Source organism: Sander lucioperca, chromosome 22, assembly GCF_008315115.2.
Source record: "Sander lucioperca isolate FBNREF2018 chromosome 22, SLUC_FBN_1.2, whole genome shotgun sequence".
In the NCBI taxonomy this organism is placed as follows: Eukaryota; Metazoa; Chordata; class Actinopteri; order Perciformes; family Percidae; genus Sander; species Sander lucioperca.
The window spans coordinates 18,124,581-18,147,287 of NC_050194.1; the positions used below are offsets into that span (position 1 = coordinate 18,124,581).

The 22,707-nt window shown below is 39.0% G+C and overlaps 1 protein-coding gene across 2 annotated transcripts; it reads right to left on the reverse strand.

Moving 5' to 3' along the window:
* Positions 1–411: 411 nt before the first annotated feature.
* Positions 412–20,963, reverse strand: LOC116061423 (poly(ADP-ribose) glycohydrolase). 2 transcript variants are annotated; one of them, XM_035997919.1, is made up of 18 exons: positions 20,619–20,962; positions 20,377–20,580; positions 20,182–20,270; positions 19,346–20,094; positions 18,760–18,882; positions 18,330–18,416; positions 17,987–18,061; positions 14,466–14,558; positions 13,289–13,443; positions 10,972–11,051; positions 10,808–10,868; positions 10,558–10,633; positions 9,168–9,315; positions 5,308–5,386; positions 4,782–4,890; positions 2,854–2,959; positions 1,653–1,781; positions 412–1,374 (listed from the first exon to the last, which is right to left on the reverse strand). In XM_035997919.1, the coding sequence occupies exons 2-18, from the start codon at positions 20,490–20,492 to the stop codon at positions 1,199–1,201; spliced, it is 2,451 nt and encodes an 816-aa protein (XP_035853812.1). In that variant the 5' UTR covers positions 20,493–20,580; positions 20,619–20,962; the 3' UTR covers positions 412–1,198. The 2 variants fall into 2 exon arrangements, with proteins under 2 accessions (XP_035853812.1, XP_035853813.1); XM_035997920.1 differs by having other exon boundaries at positions 18,330–18,398; positions 20,377–20,963.
* Positions 20,964–22,707: the final 1,744 nt, after the last annotated feature.

Genomic DNA, 22,707 nt, shown 5'->3' on the forward strand with positions numbered 1-22,707 from the left:
CAATATCAAACATAAATACAAAGTGCCAAAGGTCTAACCTCTGAATCTTGTGTCAAGCAGCTTCTTCTTGATGCAAATGAAGCGGTGTTTTATCTGACAGACAGAGAAATCAGCCCACTGCCTGGCTCTCGCCTCTGACTGGATGTTCTATGATCTACTCTTTACTTAATGAGGTGTCATGTACAGTTTATATATAAGGTATGACCTTATTAAACTGTGAGTGAAAGGATGAAGCAATAGCTGGGGGAAGAATAAATGGCAAGGCTGTATAGAAACTCATTTGCCTTTAACATTCATGGGAGAAGAGGGCCTCATTCTGATTGTTCAGAGATGTATTACTGACATTTGTGGCTCTATTCAAATGGTGCTTCAGAATTAAACATAGCCAATATTAATAATTTGAATATTACATTTACTTTAAACTGATTTTATTTAGGCTGTTTGAAAAACAAAACCTGTCAGAAAAAAATCTCACTTTTCATTCAAGTGCAGCTATACAGCAATTATTAAGAAAGCCTACAAATAACAGATTCACACTGATGAGTTGTAAAATACAGAACCAAACCAATCAAATTAATATTGTAAGTGCAACTGGGTTCTTTGGAGTGTCTATCACATTCAGCAAAGAACCTGAAAATGTATTCATAGATTTTTCTAGAATTTTGCTGTAAATGCAGAAGGTAAGACATTATTTCCCAAAGAGCAAGGCTGCTCTTTAAATCAAACCGCTTTCCTGAGACCATTCCAAGCTTTCCAAAACCCTGTTCTTGTTATTCTTTTCCTTTAAATTGATTTCTGACAGCCAATTCAATTAGGCCGGATATGTGTGGGTGTAAAAAAGGCAATATGACAAACTCAGAAGATGGATGGCAACCTTTGCTTCACCATTAAAATCACAATTGCGTCGTATTGAAGCTCAATGGATCGGCGTATTACCAGCAGCAGCAAAATGAACACAGCGCCATACAGGGTCATTACTAATCACCCTTTGCAGTTCAGTTCTTTGTGAAAAGGATCTGCATGCTAGATTGTCCTTTTTCAGCTGCCAGTGGTGGAGACCACATTTGGTATATCGACCACTGTTAATCAAAAGTTTGTCTTATGAAAAAAAATAAAAAAGCTTAAGGTAGACGGAAAATGTTTTAACTCGCTTTTGTTTTCAGAAGATAAGGCACGGTGACTCATCAGCCACCTGACCTTAACGGCAGTCTGCGGGGACGTGATGTCTGGCCGAGCCCCTGTCGGAGTCATCTGGCGCCAGGAAGGAGCTGACCTGTTGGTAGATGAAGGAGTAGAGGCTGACGTCAGGGCGCCGGCCAAGGCAGCTCTTGCACACTGAGCTGTAGTACTGCCCCAGGAGATCATACACCTCCCCTACGATGGAGACGAGGAGATTGTATGTTATCTAGTCTCTAGAGTGGACTCGTATCACAGCAAGCAAAATGTAGAGTTTTCAGTAAGTTTTCAGGGATAATAATTAGCCATATCATATCATGATATCACATTGTTTACAATAAAATCCTGAGAGGAAATATTCCAAAACATAATAATCAATGTGATTATTTCATTATTATCACACCCTTAGCAGTGAATCTAAAAGAGTACACAGTTGCATATAAACAGGCAGCAGGCTGGGTTGTTGTTTTCCTTACCGACACTGATCTTCCTCTGAGTTAGGAAAGAGTGCATCTTGTGGACATCTGTCATGAGCTGGCTGTCACCAAAGGTAAAATAGGCCACATCTCGGCCCGCCTCAGCAGCTGCCAGCATCTGGAGCAGAGCTGGAGGAAAAGAAGCCTGTGTTAAACCTTAACAGTAAGAGTCGCACAAAGTCTGTTTCAATAAAATAAAGGCTTCTAAAGGTTTTTTTTTTTTTTTGCAGGTTTGTTTACACATTCTTATCTTCTTACTTGTAAAAATACAGAAAAGCTTAAATAAACAGAAGTCTAAAGAGTCATCCAGTAGCTGATGTTACCATTTATTCTGTGGCATGTACAGTAAAAGACAAGTACTGTTATCAGGGGAATAGGTCTCACCCCCACAGAGAACTCTGGATTAGTTACAAAGAGAGTCCAGATCTGGCCCCGGAGAGTTGTGAATATTTTAAAAGACTGGAAATATATCTGCTGATTAATGAAGGTTGGAACAGTGGCAAGTTAACAAGAATAACAAAATCAACATTTTCAGAAGAGAGCTAAGCAGAATATACCTACACTTCAGCAGTTTCTCTCCCCTGCTTTGTTTCTACTGCTTTTCCCAAGAATTGTCTGACAATTAAAAAATAGGTGGCTATCTGAGGCCACAGACGGTAAACCCAGGAAGAGAACAGCATCTAAATTACAAAGCTCTTCCCTGAAGGCATGTCATTAAGCAGACAGTAGGTGATTGTGCCTATGGGGGGCTGTACCTTGCTACAGCTAATTAACAAATATATGTATAGTTTGCAAGCACAGCGGCTCTAAGTCAGGTAGAAAGCATGAAGCAGAGCTACTACTGCAAACAGTAAGCATAAACTCTTCTGGAGCTCCCTGCTCAGTGACAATGATACAAGGCTGACACAGAAAGCTGTGACGGATTGATGGACTTGAGCAAGCGATCAATTTCACTATTAATGACACATATTAACTGTGTCATTTGATCAATAGAAGGAAGGCGATGAATAGGCCTTAACTAAATGAACGCATTCCCGGAAGACAAATGAATGCCAACGCTGATCTACTGGAGCCTTTCCAGCTGAATTGTATTCCGTTATATCCAGTAAGAGAGTCCGCTTAGACTGCCAAGTGCACAAAAATGATCGGAGCACATTTTCTTCACAAAATCTACTGACGGGGACGTTACGTCAGTGCTTACCTTTTAGACGTGTGTCACCTCCAAAAACCCCACAGCCCCAATTCCCTGTAGCAACTGCCGCAAGGTTTTTGCTTTGTTCTTCAGGGCGAGCAAAGCCACAGTAGGCCTAAATGAAGACAGAGCAATAGGGAAGATCAACGACAATATTAGGAAAGGAAACGTAAACACAAAGAAATTCAATATGATATAAGTGTTCTGTAGCAGATGCTAAGGAGATAAGTACACTGTAAACATTTGCTGTGTCAAAATCATTCACTATTATTGACATAGTAAAAAAGTAAACATAGTAAACTTATAAACTTATAAATAGTTTAGTCTATAGTGAGCACTACATTGAGATTGTATATGCCTATGAATGATTATCATTACGTAGTGTCATTCAACTGTTATTCAAAGGCAAAGAACTGCACTATGGGATTTTTGCAAAAAGTGTTATGCAAGCTGTGAACACTGCATATTTGTTCACTTGTGGGAATTTTTGAGGGCTCAAATAAAGTGGCAGAATATAAATATAAAGCACTAGGTATCAAATAGGGACTGATTTCAGATATGGCCATTGTCTCATGATGTCATCAAAATTGTGAATGCACCAGTTTTTTTTTGGGATGACATTACATTAAGTCGTTAGCCAGACGAGTACAAAAAGGCAGAATCAGCTCTGGTGAGCCTCAGGTCTTGGGATCACCTTATTGTTCCAGATCACTGGTATGTTTTATAAGAACCAGGCCTACATAACATCTCCATACTATCAAACATAAATGGAAAGCAGCATAGTAATTCCATTTGCCTGCAGGCCTGTGCAGGCAAGAACGCCAGAAGTTGGTTGGCCCGGCTGAACATACATTTTTTAACATTGTGTCTCATTTCACACCTATTCTCTCAATTCAATGGCCATTGGTGTGAAATTGCAGTGGGTTTGACATATTAATAATTGCACTGACTAGAGCATTTGACATGACAACATGTCAGGTGGGATGTACGTATGTTACATCGGAAATTATTTCCAAAAGCTGGAGATGTTAAATGAAAGATCTGAAGGGTCACTGGACATTATTTTTCACATTGGAAATTAAGTGAATAGTGAAAATGAATTGTGAGCGCCCACCCTCCCCCTGACCAGTCATAAATTCATTCTGTGAAAGGGCAGATGTGACAGTTAGCTGAACAATAACCGAAACAGGATTGATCTATATGTTGGTGCATTCTTCACACACTTGTCAGAGCTGTCAAATTCCTTTCATGCTTTCTGACTTGACAACATCAACATCTTTATTTTCTATTACAAATGGACATCTCTGACTGGGAATATAGCACACATGGAAGGATTCCTATTTAAATAAAATCTGTGATGTATATGAAATAATTGTGACTGATCACCCTGACTTCAATTATGTTCATTAAAATGAATTCTAGGCCTAATGGACAGTGTAATGAATAAGCTAAAGCTTGTTCTCTATATGACAATCAATCAGTCTGTACTGCATGAATAAGGCTTATCTATAATTCTTTACCTAGAATATAAAGTAAACATGGGTCAATGTCATCTCAGCTGACATTTGCTATGAGACTGTTTACCAATTATCAACCAAATGGATTGGCAATAAAGTCATTAAATCAATGTCAAATTAAAAGTGTCAAATAAAGTTAAAATCCAACATTACTGCAGTCATACGCTGTTAAAAAGACATGACTATGTAATATCAAAGTTTAACATCAAAGAGCAGTGGTATATTGCCTCCACACTTCCACTGCCATAAATTATACAAACTGTGCACACTTTGTCTACAAAACAAAAAAAGCACTTACAGCAGCACTCACCTAATAGTTTCTAGTAGGCAGTATTTATGGTTTGTTAACAAAAAGAAGAAGAAAGAAAAACACTCAAAGAAAGCAGGCAGAAAATGCAGATGATGAAAATCAAAGATAACCTTGTTGAGTTCTCGGTTAAGTCTCTCTGGGCGAAACTGTTCAAGAAAGTTCTTGAACTGCAGAGCATCAATGGCCACAATCTCAGTGCATCTTCTCTGCCAGCCATCACTGAAACAAGTCAAAGAAATGGTTTTGTACCATTTCACGTACAACAAAACAACTGGGCTTTAGTCAAATATGGCGATAATTTCTCGTAGCTACATCCAAGACGGAAATAGGAAGTTCAACAAAATAAAGTCAATAAAACCTGACAGAAAGCATGCTTTGTGACTGTTTTATTCTGGGAAGACATTAAAAGACATGTCTGAATTTTACATGATGATGGCGCTTAATGAAAGGTCAGGGGATAACCAAATGTATGTAATGCATTTTTCTTTTTACTTCAACCTGATGGTGGTACTATACTATAGTATCCAAAAGTCAATAGGATTCAACTTCTGGGGACCATGAATGTCTGTATAAAATTTGATGGTAGTCCATCAAATAGTTGGACCGACCAAAGTTGCCGCTAGGTGCAATACATACCTTGGAATTGTGTCCTGGTGGCTGCCATCCCACTGGTAGGTCTGACCATAGCCTGTGTATTTACTGTACTGCTGTGTACCTGGTAATAACAAACATTAGTCACACACTACTGCAAAGCATTAACACATTAATCTTGCAAAAATCAATGTGTTTTTCATTCAACAGAGATTTACAAACTTTGTTATGACTGCCATTCATCCTATAAGTGGTGGATAAATTATCTGAAAAGGCCAGATAACATAATGTGAAACCAACAACAGCTTCTTAAAGAGCCATATAAATATGTTGAAACATGCATTCGTATACAGACAATCAAATAAACAGAAAAAAACAACATTAACGAATGATCTAAAACAGGTTACTCTTTAAAACATGTGCATAAACATCCAACAATAGAAATTGCTTTAAAAATCTTTGTAATGACAAAATGTTTCCAGGGGGTGTATCTGCAGGTATTCTTCCTGATGTGATGAAAACGGAGCAGCTGTCTCCTGACAAGAGGAAGGTCAAGTTATTACCCCCCTTGAAAAGACGTGAGAAGCAGCGACTGACCGCCAGCCCACAGGGGAACACTCAACACCAGTTAAAGGGGAGCGGAGGGTGGGGAGGCAACAGCACAGTCAAACAAATGAGGCCACAAATTAACTTCCCATTCATTAGCGCTCATTAGTACCTGGCTGTCGAAAGCACTCGCTGAGATGCTTCATAGTGCAAAGTGAATAAACCAAGTGATTAGTAGTAGGGCCTTGGTCAGCAGGTATTAGGAGGTGCACAACGGGGGGAGGGAATCTCTAGAGCACTCTCCACTTGACACAGACATTTCACTAATAATCAGCCTGCCTCTCACTTTTTTAAGTAATAAGCACAATTACTTCCCGAATAAGAAACTTAAGTTCCTAACATAGTTCACCAGTATGCCATTAAAACAAAATAGATGAGCAAAAAGCAGAATGGGCAATATAACACACCTAACTTTATACTTACTTTGTGGTTGGCCAAGTCATACAACCACAGCAAAAGCATTTTATAATCCAACTACAGGCCACAAACACCAACATGGGAGCTAAATAAACATTTTAATTCACACTAAACTGAGAGCTCAACTTAGCACAAAAGGCTGTGCGAAGTTGTATACTCTTCTGGTTCATAAGACTTCTGGACACTTAACTGGCACAAATGGAAGATCACGGCACAGTAAATTATCATCACTCAGAAGACAACAGAATCTCTTGCTGGTTTGTGCTATTCAATGCCACAATGTGATCAATATTATGCTTCTAGCTTTAAAGTTTGACTAAATGCATTACAACGTTGGATTAAAAGAATAGTTAAAATATTAAGAAAAATATTAGTTACTTTGAGAATATTTTAAAATATTCTAGTGATGTTAGAAATTAGATACAGAAATGTAAAGCATGTGTTAAGTTTACTACAATATGCCACAGACAGGCCTTAGACACTCCAGCCATAAAACAAGATAGCCTGGCACTTGTGTTAAGTATGCATACACCTGACCTTTACTGGTTCTCCAAGAATATCAAACTCTATGATCGACCATATTTGCGTTTGAAAGGAACAACCTTCAGGAACAATATGAATTATGATTTAGATTTTTTTTTTTTTTTTTTTATGCAATCTGCTTGTCATTCAAAAACTATTTGTAGTGTGAAGCTGATCAATCTTGGCCAGAGAAAGATGTGTCTGGGTATTAGAAATGATTTCTATACAACAAATTGGTTGCGGCTGAAGGTTGTTCCTTTCATGTGTAAATACATGAAAACAAAGTGTCCACAGAATGTAAAAGTTCAGAGGCGCATCTCATTCCCACGTCCAGGCAAAAGTGGGCAACTGAGGAGGTTTTACTATTATTACTGTCAAGGTCTGCATGTGAACAAACAAGAATAACACGGTTTCTCACCTACAAACAACCCCCCTTGACTTTTTTTGACTTCGGTGTGTACAAGAGCTTTAAGTCGTAATGTGGAAATAACATGGATGCTACAGAGAAGATGTAAACACCTTGATAGCTGTTTCCAGTATTTGCGTGACAACAAAGAGAAACGTAAACGGATCAGGTGAGCCACAAAAGAGGATCGTTAACTAATATCTTCCGATTGTTCCGACAGCACATGAATGCAGCACAAATCTCGCAATGTTAACGAAAGTAAAAACTAATTTGTGTATCCGCCCGTTGATTCGGATCCGCTCCAAAATTCAATGGATTCTTCCTTGGCCCATCTTACACTCTTCCACCAAGTTTCATGAATATTGGGCCAGTAGTTTTTTCCGTAATCCTGCTGACAGACAATCAACTAAACTAACAAACCAACAAACAGACGAACCAAGCTGAAAACATAACCTCCTTGGCGGAGGTATTAACATTTTTGTGAAGTCAAAAAATATCTCTATATCTCCTGCTTGCACCACGTTTTCTGGTCAGCACTGCCATCAATGAACCATATGACTTCTCTTTAATACGGTATATACTTCTGACCGCCCTGATTGCAACCACATATCTAGCAATCAAGGAAAATTCAATTAGGCCTGGGCACAAATTTTAGTGCAGAGGTAAGATCCATTAGCTTCGCTACTGTATGCCAAGACGTATATCAAGGGGATATACTTTACCACATGGCCACAATTCAGCTAAGCCTTGGACATTGCTTTTACAATGGGGAACAAGAGATACGGGCAGGGTTTAATAAAGATGATGGAATGGAAGAGTCCATTAGCGAGTAGGTCTTGGGCAGGTCTTCCAGCTATAATTAATTCTGGGCCCCAGTAATAAAGTTAAGTGCCGTAAGTGGAGGCGAGGGAGAGATGGCCGGCAAAAGTCTGAAGGTGACTCTACCAAAGCGAGGAAACCTGATGCAGCGGTATGATTGCTGATCAGGAGGGCGGAGGCTCTGTTGCCCCCTTCCTGTTCTAACCCACTTGTTAATGCAATGTTGAGGCAGTCAATCTATTTATGGGTGGCGGATATTTGCGTTGTCACAGAGGTTTACGTCATGAACTTCATGCCAGAAGCTTGGGCTTAAATACATTTAACAGTTACAAGGAAAATAACTATCATTTGCTCTTACACACATCTATTTATTTAATTTCAGCCATAACATGTATGCAGACATGGTGTACTTGCAGCTTAATGGATTTTTTTAAATAGAAGTAGTCATGACTTTTAGTAACCCAAATTTAAATGAGTTTTATTGTTGCAGAATGACATCTGAATTTGTGTAGGCTTCTGTCAGTTTTGATAACCTATTATTATAATAGCATTACTTGTCTAACCTCTTCATCAAAGACAATCAAGCAGCTACAACAGTCTAGACAAACCGTGTTCCACAGATTGGGGAAAAAAAGGAAAAACAGTCACGAACCATCAGCCTCCTGCTGGGGTTCCTGAAGTCTAGCTCTTGTTACTGGGTCTACTGGCCTGTCCCAGCCTTTTCTGTTGCAACCACTCAATGTTGAAGTACAGTCAGTGGAAATTACTCAACAGGAAGACACCAACAGAGCAATCAGGACAGCCCAATCTACAACTCCCGACTGATGCGACTCTCCCCTTTGCAGCCAATCAAAAGGAACCGTGACAAGGACAGATACAGAAAACAGGGCAATTGCCACAAACATCCTTTAGCCTCTTGCTGGGCCACAGTGGGGTAAATTGAAAGTGTGTATTTCATGCTGTGTGTGACTACAAGAAAAGCCTTCTTCTGTCAAATTATAGGTAAGCATGAGAAACGTGAACCCAGGGGCATTATTGATCTCATCGGAACAACTGACTAAATCATGAATTATTGAATAGTAGGATTAATTCAGTGGAAATCATTTTAAAACACGGTGAGGTTTTGATCACTGACCTGTGATGATCAGACATTCATTATGATCCAGGGCTTCAGTGAAGAGGCGAGAAACAATAAGCTCAGGGTTGATCAGAAAACGGATTTCCTCTTGGACTAAACCGGAACTGGTGACTCCTCCTCCCACAAACCGATTGGCAAAATCCACCTGCAAATCAAGACAGATGACTGATGATGAAGAAAGCACTTTGGTACATCGATGCACTTACAGCATCGACTATATGTTGTAGTCAAGTGCACACATTTGTTTAACTATACATTTAGTTTGACTGTGAAATGTATATTTTCCTAAACTTGGACAACAGGAGGAAAGCACATCATGAAAGGGTCTCAGCCCTTTTTATTTGTGACAGAATCCCTGACAAGCTGATTAAGAAAGGTGGCCTGAGGTGCTCGCATTACTCAGACATCTGTCCCCCATGTCAAAATGAGCTCTCCCCAGGAGCAGCACTTAGGTGTGCTGCTGCCAGTAGCAAATATCAAAACAAGAGAGCAAAGTAAACATCTCCTTCCAGTCATAACATGCTGCTAAATTGACTGCTGACTGATGCTTGTGATATATATTGCTGATTGTGTGCTTTTAAGGTTTGTGGGCAGATCTATGGGTGACACTGATTCTTATTTTTGGTCTGTTAGAAAATACGCAGCTCATCATTTCAGCTCAGGCACAGACGTGACAACTCATTGTTTCAGTCAGAAAACAGCCATGTGGAACATACAATGCAATTTCCGAACTGACATTTGTTGCTCATTGGCCTAAAGACAGCCAAGACCAACCCCGTCACAACCCCTAAGAAGAGGCTGCAAAGGGGTGAGCAGCATTCTGAGAGCAGATCTCCCCAAACTGGTCACTCAACTCTGGGACAGCAAGCCAGACTCCAAAGTCTGCTTTGACAGGCTGTCAGCACCCCCTTCCCCCCTACCCCAGCAGAGCATCCATCAATCCGGGCTGCAGCGTGCCCCGGAGCTGGTCATGTGTGCACATCAACTGTCAGCTTGTGGCAACTGAAAGCAAACAAAAGGTGAAAGGCAGAGCGGGCCATCCTGACAGTGTACAGGAAGCATGGCCGACACAGAGAGCAGAGGAGGCTCAGAGGCCTCGACCCCAGTCCCAGCACACACTTCCTCCAACGTGTCACGGGCTCCCTCAAAGGCCTTTTCGGCAGTAGTAAGCATTCTGGGTGAAAGACTCCAGAATGTGGTAGCTCAGTGACTGACTACAACAGAGGGAAAAGAGGATGGGTACCAAGCACAAAGTGGAGTATCCCTTAAACTAAAAGCTCCTTCAAGCAAAAGAATAGATTCTGCAAGGTTAAGTACCTCTCACACTATCATTTTGTCTATCCACAAGTGAACATCACTGGTGTACTTCTCCTCCTCTGTGGCTTACCTGAAGCATTCCATAACCATCATCCTCAATGGTCCCTTCACAAGTAATGTGGAGGTTTGTGAGCCGAGTCTGTGAGCTGAAACACAAAGAATGAATGATGTTTTCCAGTTATCGACTACAGTTGAGACAATGGATCCTTGCTTGTTTCCCAAATGTCTACTGGATTTAGCAAGCTGCAGGGATTATGGCAGAAACAATTGACATACTACTACTACTACGTTTCTTTGATTACAGTGTCAATATACTACACCTTTTCCAATTCAGAGGTTTATCCAAGCTTTTCCGTGTGAATGTCACAAGTCCAGTAGGCTCTGAAAAACAAAAAAAGGGAAGTAAGAAATATTCAGTATTGTACTTTACATCAATAACAAGGTATTGCTGCAAAAACTTGAAAATGATAATCTGAACACCTACTTTGCTCAGTCAAACTTTTAAAATAGCACATCAGGGTTTTCAGTTTCTCAATCTTCCTTGAAGAGGGCCCCTCAAACAGCCTGAAGGCAAGAAGAGATTATAGATTTAATTTAGTTATTGACTACATATTATGTTCTTCTTCTAAACATGAAGCACACTTTTTAAGCAAAGCAGGTTGAACATTGCATCACAGCCAACCACCAACTCTTTCAGTCCGCCAACAGTTAAACAACTGCAGCCAAGACCAGGAAAAATGACTCTCCAGTGACGTTGAGACACAAGACCTCCACTTTGGCCATGTGAGTTCAGTCATGCTTTAACTTTTGATATGAATTGGTTTATCTCTCACTCGGCTTCCCTTTCAGTCACTAGCCGATTATGTAGGAGTTCCTTCGCTGTTAGGACAATGAAGTTGCCCCAGGCTCGCCATCACAGAGTCGGACTCGTGTGCCACTTCACAGCACTCACACAAAAAAGGACCAGAGAGGGAAACAGGGCTCCCTCCTTGGGGGTACATTAAGAAGCCCTGTGTACCTTTTAAGCATCAGAGTCCTCAGGAGGTAAAAGGTCAATCCCCCTGAAAAATAACACACAAACGCGCACACACACACACAAAGCTGCTGGTAGTGAGGGGCAGTGGGTGGGTTCGAATGCACTTTTACCATTAAGCCCCCCATCTCCGTCTCGAGCACGCTCTATAAAGAATCCCACAGCCTGCCTCACATGCCACAATAAATTTCATGTGAGTGAAATGAAATAACGACAAAAGCTTGATGCACTGAGAGCCCTTCAGGGCCTGAGAAACGTATTCATCCAAGTCAGCTCCTGCATTTTTTGTCAGTGTGGCCCCTAGAAACAATCGTGGGTCGTGTAGTCCTCAGGGCAAATGTCTTTGACATAAGCTAGACACTAGTGAGAGCGGGCTTTTAGTAGCAAAGTGCAATATGGTCTTTGGGGAATAGAGAATGAATACACAATTATATAACATCAATATACCCCCCACAGATGTGAAAAAACTATGATGTAACTCAGGAAAGGGGTATAAGTGACTACAGTATGTGCATCATAGAAAACATTTATCAAAAAACAGGGACATCCAGTCTGGAAGCACTGTTTGAGCTAGTTTGAGCATTTTATGGTATAATAATAAAGTTTGCTTCTGAAGAATACTTTGAATGACAGAGCCAACAATCAATCAAGCCAAGAAAAAACAAATAAACAGTCTTAATAGTAAGCTTTATCTCAATGCAAATAAGAAGTCTGCATTGAGATAAAAGAAGATCTGAAGACAGACTGTTTTTGTTTTTCGTCTACCTATTCCTGTGAAAACAAAAATGCAGAAAAAAGAGCTTGAAACTGACATATCTTCATCAAAAGTAATACAATTAAAATAAATAAAATAAATGTCTTGGCTGCATTGTGGCCATGGTGATAAACATTTTGATTAAAAAAAAAAAAGAAATATATATATATATATATATATATATATATACATATACATATATTTCAAAGCTGGCTTGCACCAAATTGGTGTTTCGGGACACTTTTTAGCAGCAGTCTAAAAACATGACATTGGCTTTCCTTTCAAATCAAAGCAAAACCTTTACATGAATGAAATGCTGATGCAATTGAACTCTGTTACAGCCTTCTGCAAACATAGCCAATGGCTTTCTCCATTGTCAAAAGCAGCCATCTGAGTCAATGTTAATCTAATTCCTGCCTCCATTTAGGTAATTACACTGTGATGCCAACAGAGATGGGGGACATGACTGAGCAGTGACCTGCAGACTGTTTTTGCATTACACCACCCAGACAATCTCCACAGTGAAAGCTTGCAGGGATTAAAGAAGAGACCCTCCTGTCCTCCTCTTTGTCATATTTGATGCTTTTGAAGGACAAGGTTTGGCTCTGAACTACACATAAAGAAATGCATCTATTATGTGCCAGAGAAAGATAGAATGACCAACAAATAGTATTGTAGTGTAAAGTTCTGGTAAATATTGCTGGCTAAAGGAAACATCTGCCCCGTGCTTAAAATGTCATTACACATTTAAAAAAGTAAAATCTTTCAGATCAGTGTGTAAATAAATCTGTGATCAATATACTCCAGTTATAAAGATGTTTGCTAATGTGTAATTAAATATACGCACAATGTAAATGTTTGTTTTGACACCCATCCGGAAGATAAAATGATTAATGAGGAAAACATATACAGAAGCACCCCCTGATGAAAATGAAACTAAACTAGTTGTCACAGCAACATAATTTACAACTAGATTATGTAACTATGTATGAAACTATCACATCCCTGTATTACCTGAAGAAGTTGATGTCTGGGTAGTTGCAGTACTCTGTCCTTCTGGAGTTGCGTCGGGGGAAGGTGCAGAAGAAGGCGTTGGCGAGCAGACATGCCACCTGCTCCTGAGACATGGTGATGGAGTGGTTCATGCCTCTCTTGAGGAGGGGTATCGGCTAGAGGAGGAACAGAGGTACAAGTGAGGAAGGTCAAAATATTTGTTTTGTCAATTTGCCAAACGAGACACTGACGTATGTTGCAGAAATGTACTAATTTAAAACCACTCATTGCTTCTTGAATCAGCAATCATAATCACAATCAACGTCCATCTTTGCTCACAAGAGATCCATACTCCCAACAAGGCTATGGGTTAATAAATGAACAGTGCATCTGTGTAAGCAATTCTGCAATGACAATGGGGAGAGCTTGTTGCATTAGGACTATAGACAAACAGGAAAAATGACATTGTTTGGCTACAAGTTGCACAGCCAAAATGTTTGAATTACCAATGTAAGAACAACACAGCAATAAAAATATATGATGGATTTAATTCAAACGCTGTTGAACAGGTTTTTATGTTGTAGTAGATCTGCAATGTAAGAGCACATTCAGTTTACTTTAGTATTGATATCATCATCTAATCACCTCAAACACAGACCACAGTTTTCAACAGATTAAATAGAATTTTGGAACGATTTTAGACTAGCTAATCAATTTTCTATCCATTAAAAAAAATCCTATTAGAAAATGACAAAAAATACTGCAACACACAACACAAATTTCTATGCTACTCATGTATAGACGGATGTTTAATTTTGATGACCTACTACTGAGTTTGCTACACTCATTACTAAATGCTGTTTGCTGATAATGATGTTGATGATGATGTTTTTACTTGTGTGGGACACTTTGAGTGTTAAATTAATCAAACTAGAAATAAAAATAATAAAAATTAATACCCAAAAAAACTGTTAATGAGACTTTTTCGGCTGCAAACACACATTGCTCTTCATCATCCACACGCCAAAGACGATGACCAAGAGGACTATAAAACACTGGACAAATGACCATCAATAGCTACGTGCCTTGACCTCATCATTTCACAATATATTTGTCATGTCGTGACCTTTGGGATCAACCTGCTGCGGTGAGCTACTATGTCACAGACGTGAGTCTGTTGGTTAGTGATGGCTGTTACCTTGGTACAGAGCTCAGATGCTCTCAGTGCTAATTGCACCATGTCTGGCAGCAGGGAGTCAAACAGATGTTCAGCAGCATCAGGCTCCAGGACCTTGGAGAGAGCAAGAGATCTGTTTAGGTTTGTTGTTTTGCCACAAAACTCAGCTGTGACATTATTAGCTGTTTTGGTTGATTAAGACAGAGGACATATCAAATTAACAGTTCTGATCCATGTCAAAATGTTGTGGCTTTATGTAAAACTTTACGGAGAAACAAAGATTAATTAAATATAATCAATACAGAACATCAAATGGCAATACCCTCTTTTTGAAAAAATGAGTACAATTGCACTATCCAACCTACAATACTGTGTACGCAGATGCATAACAGCTCGTGGATAATGAAAACCTGAATAACTGACTATTACATTATATTGGATATTTAAATGGGATTGGGAAATATATGGCTTCATAAAATTAAAATCTGGCTCTAGCTGGATAGCTTGTCATTAAAAATATCACCAGAAACAAATATCAAAGTAACATAACAAATCATCCATGATATCTAACACTGCTTAAGTGCAGTAATGTATCTGCTACCCGTTTTTACACCCATATTGGCAACAAAATGTCAGAATGATCAATCACAGAGCAATTTCATCAAGGTTGCACGGCCATGCCAGCTGATTAAACAGTCTTCCTGGAAGAGATGCAAATGACCAAGTGTTTGAAATAGAAAGGACCGAGTGTTCCCAGGACAAGGAGCCTTGACTTCTGATTTAGCAAAGGACATTTAGTATTATGGCAAAGAAAGCCTGACTAAACACTGTCATAAGTAATGACCTGGTTGACATCATAAACTGCTCCTATGGGCGTAATAAATGAAGGCAGTTGACAGTGTGAGACGGTGGATATAGCTGAGGTAGTATAAGCCAAGCTCTTTAAATCAGCAGAAGACAGTGCATCAAATCAACTGAACTAACACTCTGTATGACTTGATACAGGTCTGTACATCACACTAAACTGACAAAGTAATCAAGCAAGATGCAGGGTGTGGGCAGTGAGAAACAGAACTCCCATTCAGATTTAACACAACTCCTGATGCTCCTGTTCCTATTCCCCACAGATCTGAGCAATAAAGCAATCGGCTTGACTGCGTCTGTGGACGTGTGACCGTGTAAAAATAAAACACTTGAGTGCTCGTAACCGTAAATACAACACTGGGTAGGCTGTAGAAAGAGAAATTGACAAAAAACAATGCTGTCCGTCAACAGCTTTTCAGTTATTCATAAGGTGTGCGTGAGCAGATGAATATTCAATGAGGGTGCCTGGCCCGTCACTCTATGCCATTCATGTCTACTTTTTTCTGACACTCAAAATAAGCCTGCTCCAGTGTCTCCAATCTAGCATCTCCATTGGAAAAGTGAAAAAGGGGTACATTGCATTGCATTGTTTGCCATTCCCCATTTTGCTTGTGTTGCAATGGAAATAAATTAAAGATGTAGGATCCTCTGTGATTGGTTTTTAAAATGAAATATGTTTAACACCAACAGGACTATATGAGCTGCTTTCTATAAATGTATTAAAGACACTGTACATGTAGCCTAATTGCTACTGCCCCTTCCGCATATTCAACTATTAAAACACAGATGTATTACTCAGTCAAGCTATGAATAAATTCTGTAAGGGACAGAAGCAATAAACAGTCTTTGTTAAGAGGAACTGTGTGTCAACTTTGCAATAATATAGAGCATAAATAAAGCAAATGTATTTAGTGTGAGCTACAATGACATATGTGGCTCTAAAAAAAACTTCACAGGTTTTACAGTGTTTACTGAACAACCAATCAGTGATTTCGACATGCCATCTTCACTTCAACAAAAAGGTGTGAATAAATGTTTGATGTAATTAGTTACCGTTTTTGTGACAATTCACATCAAAATCCAACTCTAAATGTTATATATTTCATGGTACTGGGCATTTTGCAGTCAGACCAAATCAAATTTTGCCATCTCAGTAGACTTGACACAATTCAAATCCAACCACAACAACAAAACCTGGCCTATGGCTGAAGCCTCTCAACAGTTTCAGATTTTATCTAATAAAATTCCCATTTGAACATGATTTATGACATACATATGGCACACAATTGATTCAACAGTAAAAGGCTGGAGTAAAGCATTGTCTGGGATGTAATGTCAGCCATTTTCATTTCTGACAAGTTACTAAATATGACCTTTTGGCAAAAGATTAAATTATTTCTCTAGACTCCCACTTTGACACTGAAGAACCTTCTACTGTGAGAAATCTATTACTGTTCTTGTACAAAATGACAGACACATTTGACAAACTGGCATTATGAAAAAAAGCATTACTTGTACTAAAATACCTGAAATGTGAGATTTCATAAAAACATGTAGTGAGGAATTCTAGACGATGGCGTGCACAGAGCGGATGAGTGCTGTCTTACTATAAAGGAAAATAAAGCCTACTATTTGTCTAGTCTTACAGGCTCAGGATTTCTTATATCAAACACTCATGTCACAACACGGTCCATCTCTCTAAATGGAATATTTCCAGCCCCTTGAGCCAGGGAGTAGTATAGCCCTCCCTAATTCTCTACAAAGGATGACGCAGAGCGCATCAAGACAAAAGATGATGGATGGCCTCCAAATCAGGCTGGAGAAGACACTGACAACTCTGAGCAACAACCAATACACTAACAGTGCTTTGGCCATCATGATGACTTGGCCTGTAAAGAAAATGACTTAGCCGACAGTAAAAAAAAAAAAAAAAAAAAAAAAAAAATTAAATCACAACACCTTTGAAATACAACCTTATAATCTATGCCTTAGAACTCCAGACAGACAGATATTTAAACAGCCCAAGAAGATAAATACAAATGAATCACATTCTATCAACTGTGAGCAAGTATTGTGGCTTTATTAATGTAATGCACAAATCTTTTCACACATCCTATTAAAACTTTATTCCCATACTTTAAAAATATGTTTTTCAACTCTCAATCGCTCTTCATGATAGGGCCATCATACTGTTATACTGTATGAATTCATAACTAGGGTTTTCAAGTAGTAGAGAAATAAACAAAAAAAAATGGCTGCATAGTTGGCCTATCTATCTATATTGATTCACAATGCCACTTAAATACTGATTATACCAGGCTAAATCTAATCTGGTGTCAAATGAAACTTCTGTATCACTGTGTCTTCCACAAACTGAAGATATTATCCTCACTAACTAATGAGACATCTGTACTTTCTTTAACCCAATCTCTGTGAGAAGCACCAACACTGGTTTACGATGCCTTCTGTTGGGCAATTAAGTATCATGATTGGACAGTTGATGTTTCATTAGTCCACAGCTAACCCTCTAACATCTCCAACATGTGTGTCCATATGTCTGCATGCCAGTATTAATTCAATCACTCTGCCAAACCATGATTTTTGAGAACAAAGAAACTTCATTCACTACTTCTGGGTTCAGTGATGATTGTAAAAAGATCAGTAATCGTATTGTTTACCTTAGTGCAGTACAAACGTAATGCGGTGAAGTCCCATTTCTTGGCCTGTGAGGCATTGTATTTCAATATTGCATTCTGTAACAAACAAGTACATTTATATTATAAAATTGAGAAGCAACATGAATCAGCAACATGAGTCTTAAGTCGTAATTACTTTTTGTGTATTAAAACAACAAATAGTCAAAATAGCATCATTCTGTGAGACTGTGTGCCTCTCAGTTTCTGAGCCTATGACGCCATCTCATGGCATAGTATGGTAACAACAACTACAGTGCACTGTGCCCCTTGTTTTATGAAGTCAGATACATTGGGTCAATAAAAAGGACACAGATGTAAAACTTGCCTGCAGTTCGGGTTGACTTGTAAATGCGTTGTTTAAAGTTTCCTTAATCAGCTCCCACCGACTCCTCTTCTGCAGTTCAAGTGTTTCCTGTGGAAGCAGAAATTATATTAAGTCTCTGTAGGAGGAACTCAGTTTAGCTTTTCATATGCAAAGAATAATAACACTGTGTCATTGTGCCTGTTTCTTGCAGTGATTTTCACAGTTCAAGTTAAATTTCACAGTGCTCATCCAATCATCCTCATTGGTACCAATAATAGAGTCATATGGCTTCAGGCTGTTTACATGACCCATATTCAACCACTGGTGTAAAATCAGTGTAATTAAAAGCAGTCTAGCGCATATTTTAATGTGCCATATATCTTTTTAACATAATCCATTACTACACCTGCGTTTTTTATACTGACAGGTCTATAAACACTTGGACCATCACCTCATCCTGTACAGGAAACAGGTTCCAACTGGAACAGGGCATCTTGACATGGACATCATCCCAGGTATCCTTAAACTTAGCCGGATATGGAACAGGAACTTTACCATTCTGAAGAAGGTCTGTCTGTCAATGGGAGTGAATGAAAACAAATGGTATTAGATACATGGGGTGGCTTGTGGCACTGAGGTAGAATGGTCGCCCCATAACCACAAGGCCACATGTCAAAGTGTCCCTGAGCAAGACACTGAGCCCCAAGTTGCTCCCCAGATGCTATTTGCTGTCCACTGCTCCTAATACTTAGCAATACCTGTGTGTGTGTGTGTGTGTGTGTGTGTGTGTGTGTGTGTGTGTGTGTGTGTGTGTAATTGTCCTATTGACAATAAAATATAGATCCTTGAAAAACTTCAAAGAAAATTCATCATAGTAAAGATCATGTTTTTATATGTTAACACTTTGCCTTTGCATGATTACAAATTATTCTGAAATAATGCATACAAACATTATTGGCCAATTCAATTACTGTAGGTTTCTATGATGTTGGAAGTGCTGTGTGAATAGTATTTAAAAAATAAAGAATTGCTCAAACCCTTATCATCACAGTGTGCTGGCCAGGAACATCCTTCAGTGGAGGAAGCGGTCCACCACATTCAGGCATTCTCTTTAGTTCATTGATTGGCGTCCCCAGCCATTTGACATCAGGCTTGACCACAGCAGATGTAGTTTCCTTGTCTGCATTTTGTTTCTTGGTAGACTTAGCTGGCTTGCCCTGTCTCATATGTAAACCTGGTGATGATGTCCCTGAAAAGAAGTCTGTTATTTTGGTATTGTGTTTGACAGCGCTCTCTGAGCTTGCTGAGCATGTCTCTTCTTCTTCTGTCTCTAATCCACCATAATTGTGGGACAGTGTCTGCATGAGATCACTCTCTGCAGAATCCTTGGATGCTGGTGACACAGGATTGTCTTCATCCAGGTCTTGTGGCGTCAAAGGTTGGGTTTCTTCATCTGAGTCAGATACTTCAGCATTTTGGCAGTACAGATCCTGAGCTGAAGTGCTTTGAAAGCCACCATCATCGACCATCTCTACATCCTCTTGGGTTTGGCACACCTCAGCTGTACATCTTTTTTTGGGGGGCTTAACCAACCATTGTTCAAGAGTATTTCGGAACTTCTGTTTTGGTCTGGCTCCGTTTTTTTGATGGTAACCTATCGTCTTTACACCTCGCAATCCATCTGCTCCAGTCTTTGGCCGTATATCCATCTTCGTGTCTATTTTTTTTTGCCTCCTTTCTTGATCTACTGTGTCACTATCTCTGCTCCGAATACATAAAGATGGAACTGCAGAAAAAGAAAAAAAAATGTTTTACAAAGAGAGAGATACTAAAATGAAGCCGCATACTGCAAGAAAAATGTTATCTAAATTACCTTGGAGAGATGATGAAGGGGACGTTGGGGCACTGTTTTCAACACTGAATGTCTTTACTAAAGGTCCAAAGTCTGTCAGCGCAGTAATTCTATACAAGAAAAAAGCAAGATATTAAGACATGCCCTCATTATTTTGAGACAGAGGTGAACATTGGCAGTTTAATTAACATGAAAGGACACAAAATGTATACTCACAACACAACTTGAGCTGACACCACGATGGAGGTGTTATTTGGTTTTGTCCAGACTTGTTTCCTGGGCAGTCCTTTCTTCAATAGGTGAGTAAATCTTAAAAGATGGTATGCAGCCATACATAACTCAATCTATTTCAACAAAGCATAGGTTTGCCCGCCGGTGCTTTAGTTAACTTAGGGACGCCGTGTTGCTGTGACTGATTGACTAACGTTAGTGACGTTTCCTAACTAATAAGCGTTAGCTACGTACCTAATGATGCAGTAAAATGCTGTTTTGTCTTATATTACTCAGACTTATGCATCCGGTCGTAGTTAGTTTCTGTCCAACGATAGGTTGACAGACTGTGTGGAAACGACTGTCAACAAACCACAGCTTATTAGCTAACGCTTAAATGCTAACTACCATTTGGACTACAACCAAAAAGATAATTTAGAATAGCGTAGACTGTAAAAACATTTGTTGGTATTATGTTTATGTTAAAACGTACAATGGTAGTTCTAACTTCTAACTGTGCATTAAACCCTGAACCATTCTACAATAACATTGCCGTAACACCAAAACACTTCCGCACTAAAATAACGCGATATTTCCAAAGCAATTCTCGTTACGTCTAAAATAGAAACCATGGGTGTTATTTTAGAAACACGGAACATGTTTTCTCTTGTAGATTAACTAAGAGCTTTTAGGATACTTTTCAATATGATGACTTATAATAATGATCAAAGTATACCGATTCTAACATATGAAAATATAAAATAAGTATAAAATAAGTTTGGTCTCCAACTGGAAAGCAGATTAGGGAAAATCAACTGAATTAGTGTAGTGTAGACTATAGGCCTACACAAATGTCGTTTATACTAACCTACTCCTATATTTTCTGCATATTTAAACGAAATAATACTATACAAAAATATGTAAAATTCTGTAAAATTCGAAAAGCGTATCTGTATGAATATTTATAGGCTACCCTATAGTTTCTGACTGACCACATATTGCGTTTTCTTCTTTTTTTTATTTCACCATTATCTCTGTCATGTGATTTCCTTTTGAATATTGATATTGATCATTATATTGATATCTGATTTTGTTGGAAACTCTGTCTTTTTGTTTACAACACCAATGAAGGGAGGAATGTCGAAAGAATGAATGTCAAATGAATGAAACAGAACCCATGGCGCCTAGTAAAGCAGGTATTAGATAGGCTAGGCTAAAGTAGGTATTGTTAACAGACCACCTACAAAGCTATAGCCCATGCCTATATGTGTAACTGTAATGTTAAATACTCTCACAAACAATTATAGTATGATCACTCACCCTTTGCATTTCTGTCTTGGAGACTTGCTGGGAAAGGGGTAGCCTAAAGCACAAAAGACAAGTTTTGGGTGTATAGGCAAGAACATAGCAGATAGAAGTTCAACAGATTTAATTTTGTCCACATGTTTTGTGGCCTGTGAGGTATAGCATAGTATGGATCTGGAGCTGCTGAATAGCAGGCGCAGACATAAAACAGCTGTTCTAGTTCAAGAATACTACAGTTTTAAGGATAGAAATTACAGTGTAGGCATTATGTAGGCTACAGGTTTTTACACTTTTTAAGTGTATACGCAGTTAGTTGAGTTATATGTGTCTACCAGGTCACAATAAACAACCTGAGATAATATGGAGATATCTGCTCTTTTCTAGCAAAAGGGATACAGATTATATCAGGCCGTTTTTCACCTGATATAATGTGTATCACCTCCCCTAACATGCAAAGGGTCTGTCCTGTCATCATGTGTGTTATTTTCTGTCTTTACCAGGTCACAATAAACAACATGAGATAATATGGACATGTCTGCTCTTTTCTAGCAAAAGTTACAGAGGGGATACACAAAATACCAGGCTGTTTTTCACCTGATATAATGTGTATCCCATCCAATAACACGCAAAGGGTCTGTCCTGTCATCATGTGTGTTATTTTCAGTGTTAACCAGGTCACAGTGAACAACCTGAGATAATTTGGAGATGTCTGCTGTTTTCTAGGAAAAGTTACAGAGGGGATACAGATTATATCAGGCCATTTTTCAACTGATATAATGTGTATCCCCTCCCCTAACATGCCAAGGGTCTGTCCTGTCATCATGTGTGTTATTTTCAGTGTTTACCAGGTCACAATAAACAACCTGAGATAATATGGAGATGTCTACTGTTTTCTAGCAAAAGTTACATAGGGGATACACAAAATATCAGGCCGTTTTTCACCTGATATAATGTGTATCCCCTCCCCTAACATGCAAAGGGTCTGTCCTGTCATCATGTGTGTTATTTTCTGACTTTACCAGGTCACAATAA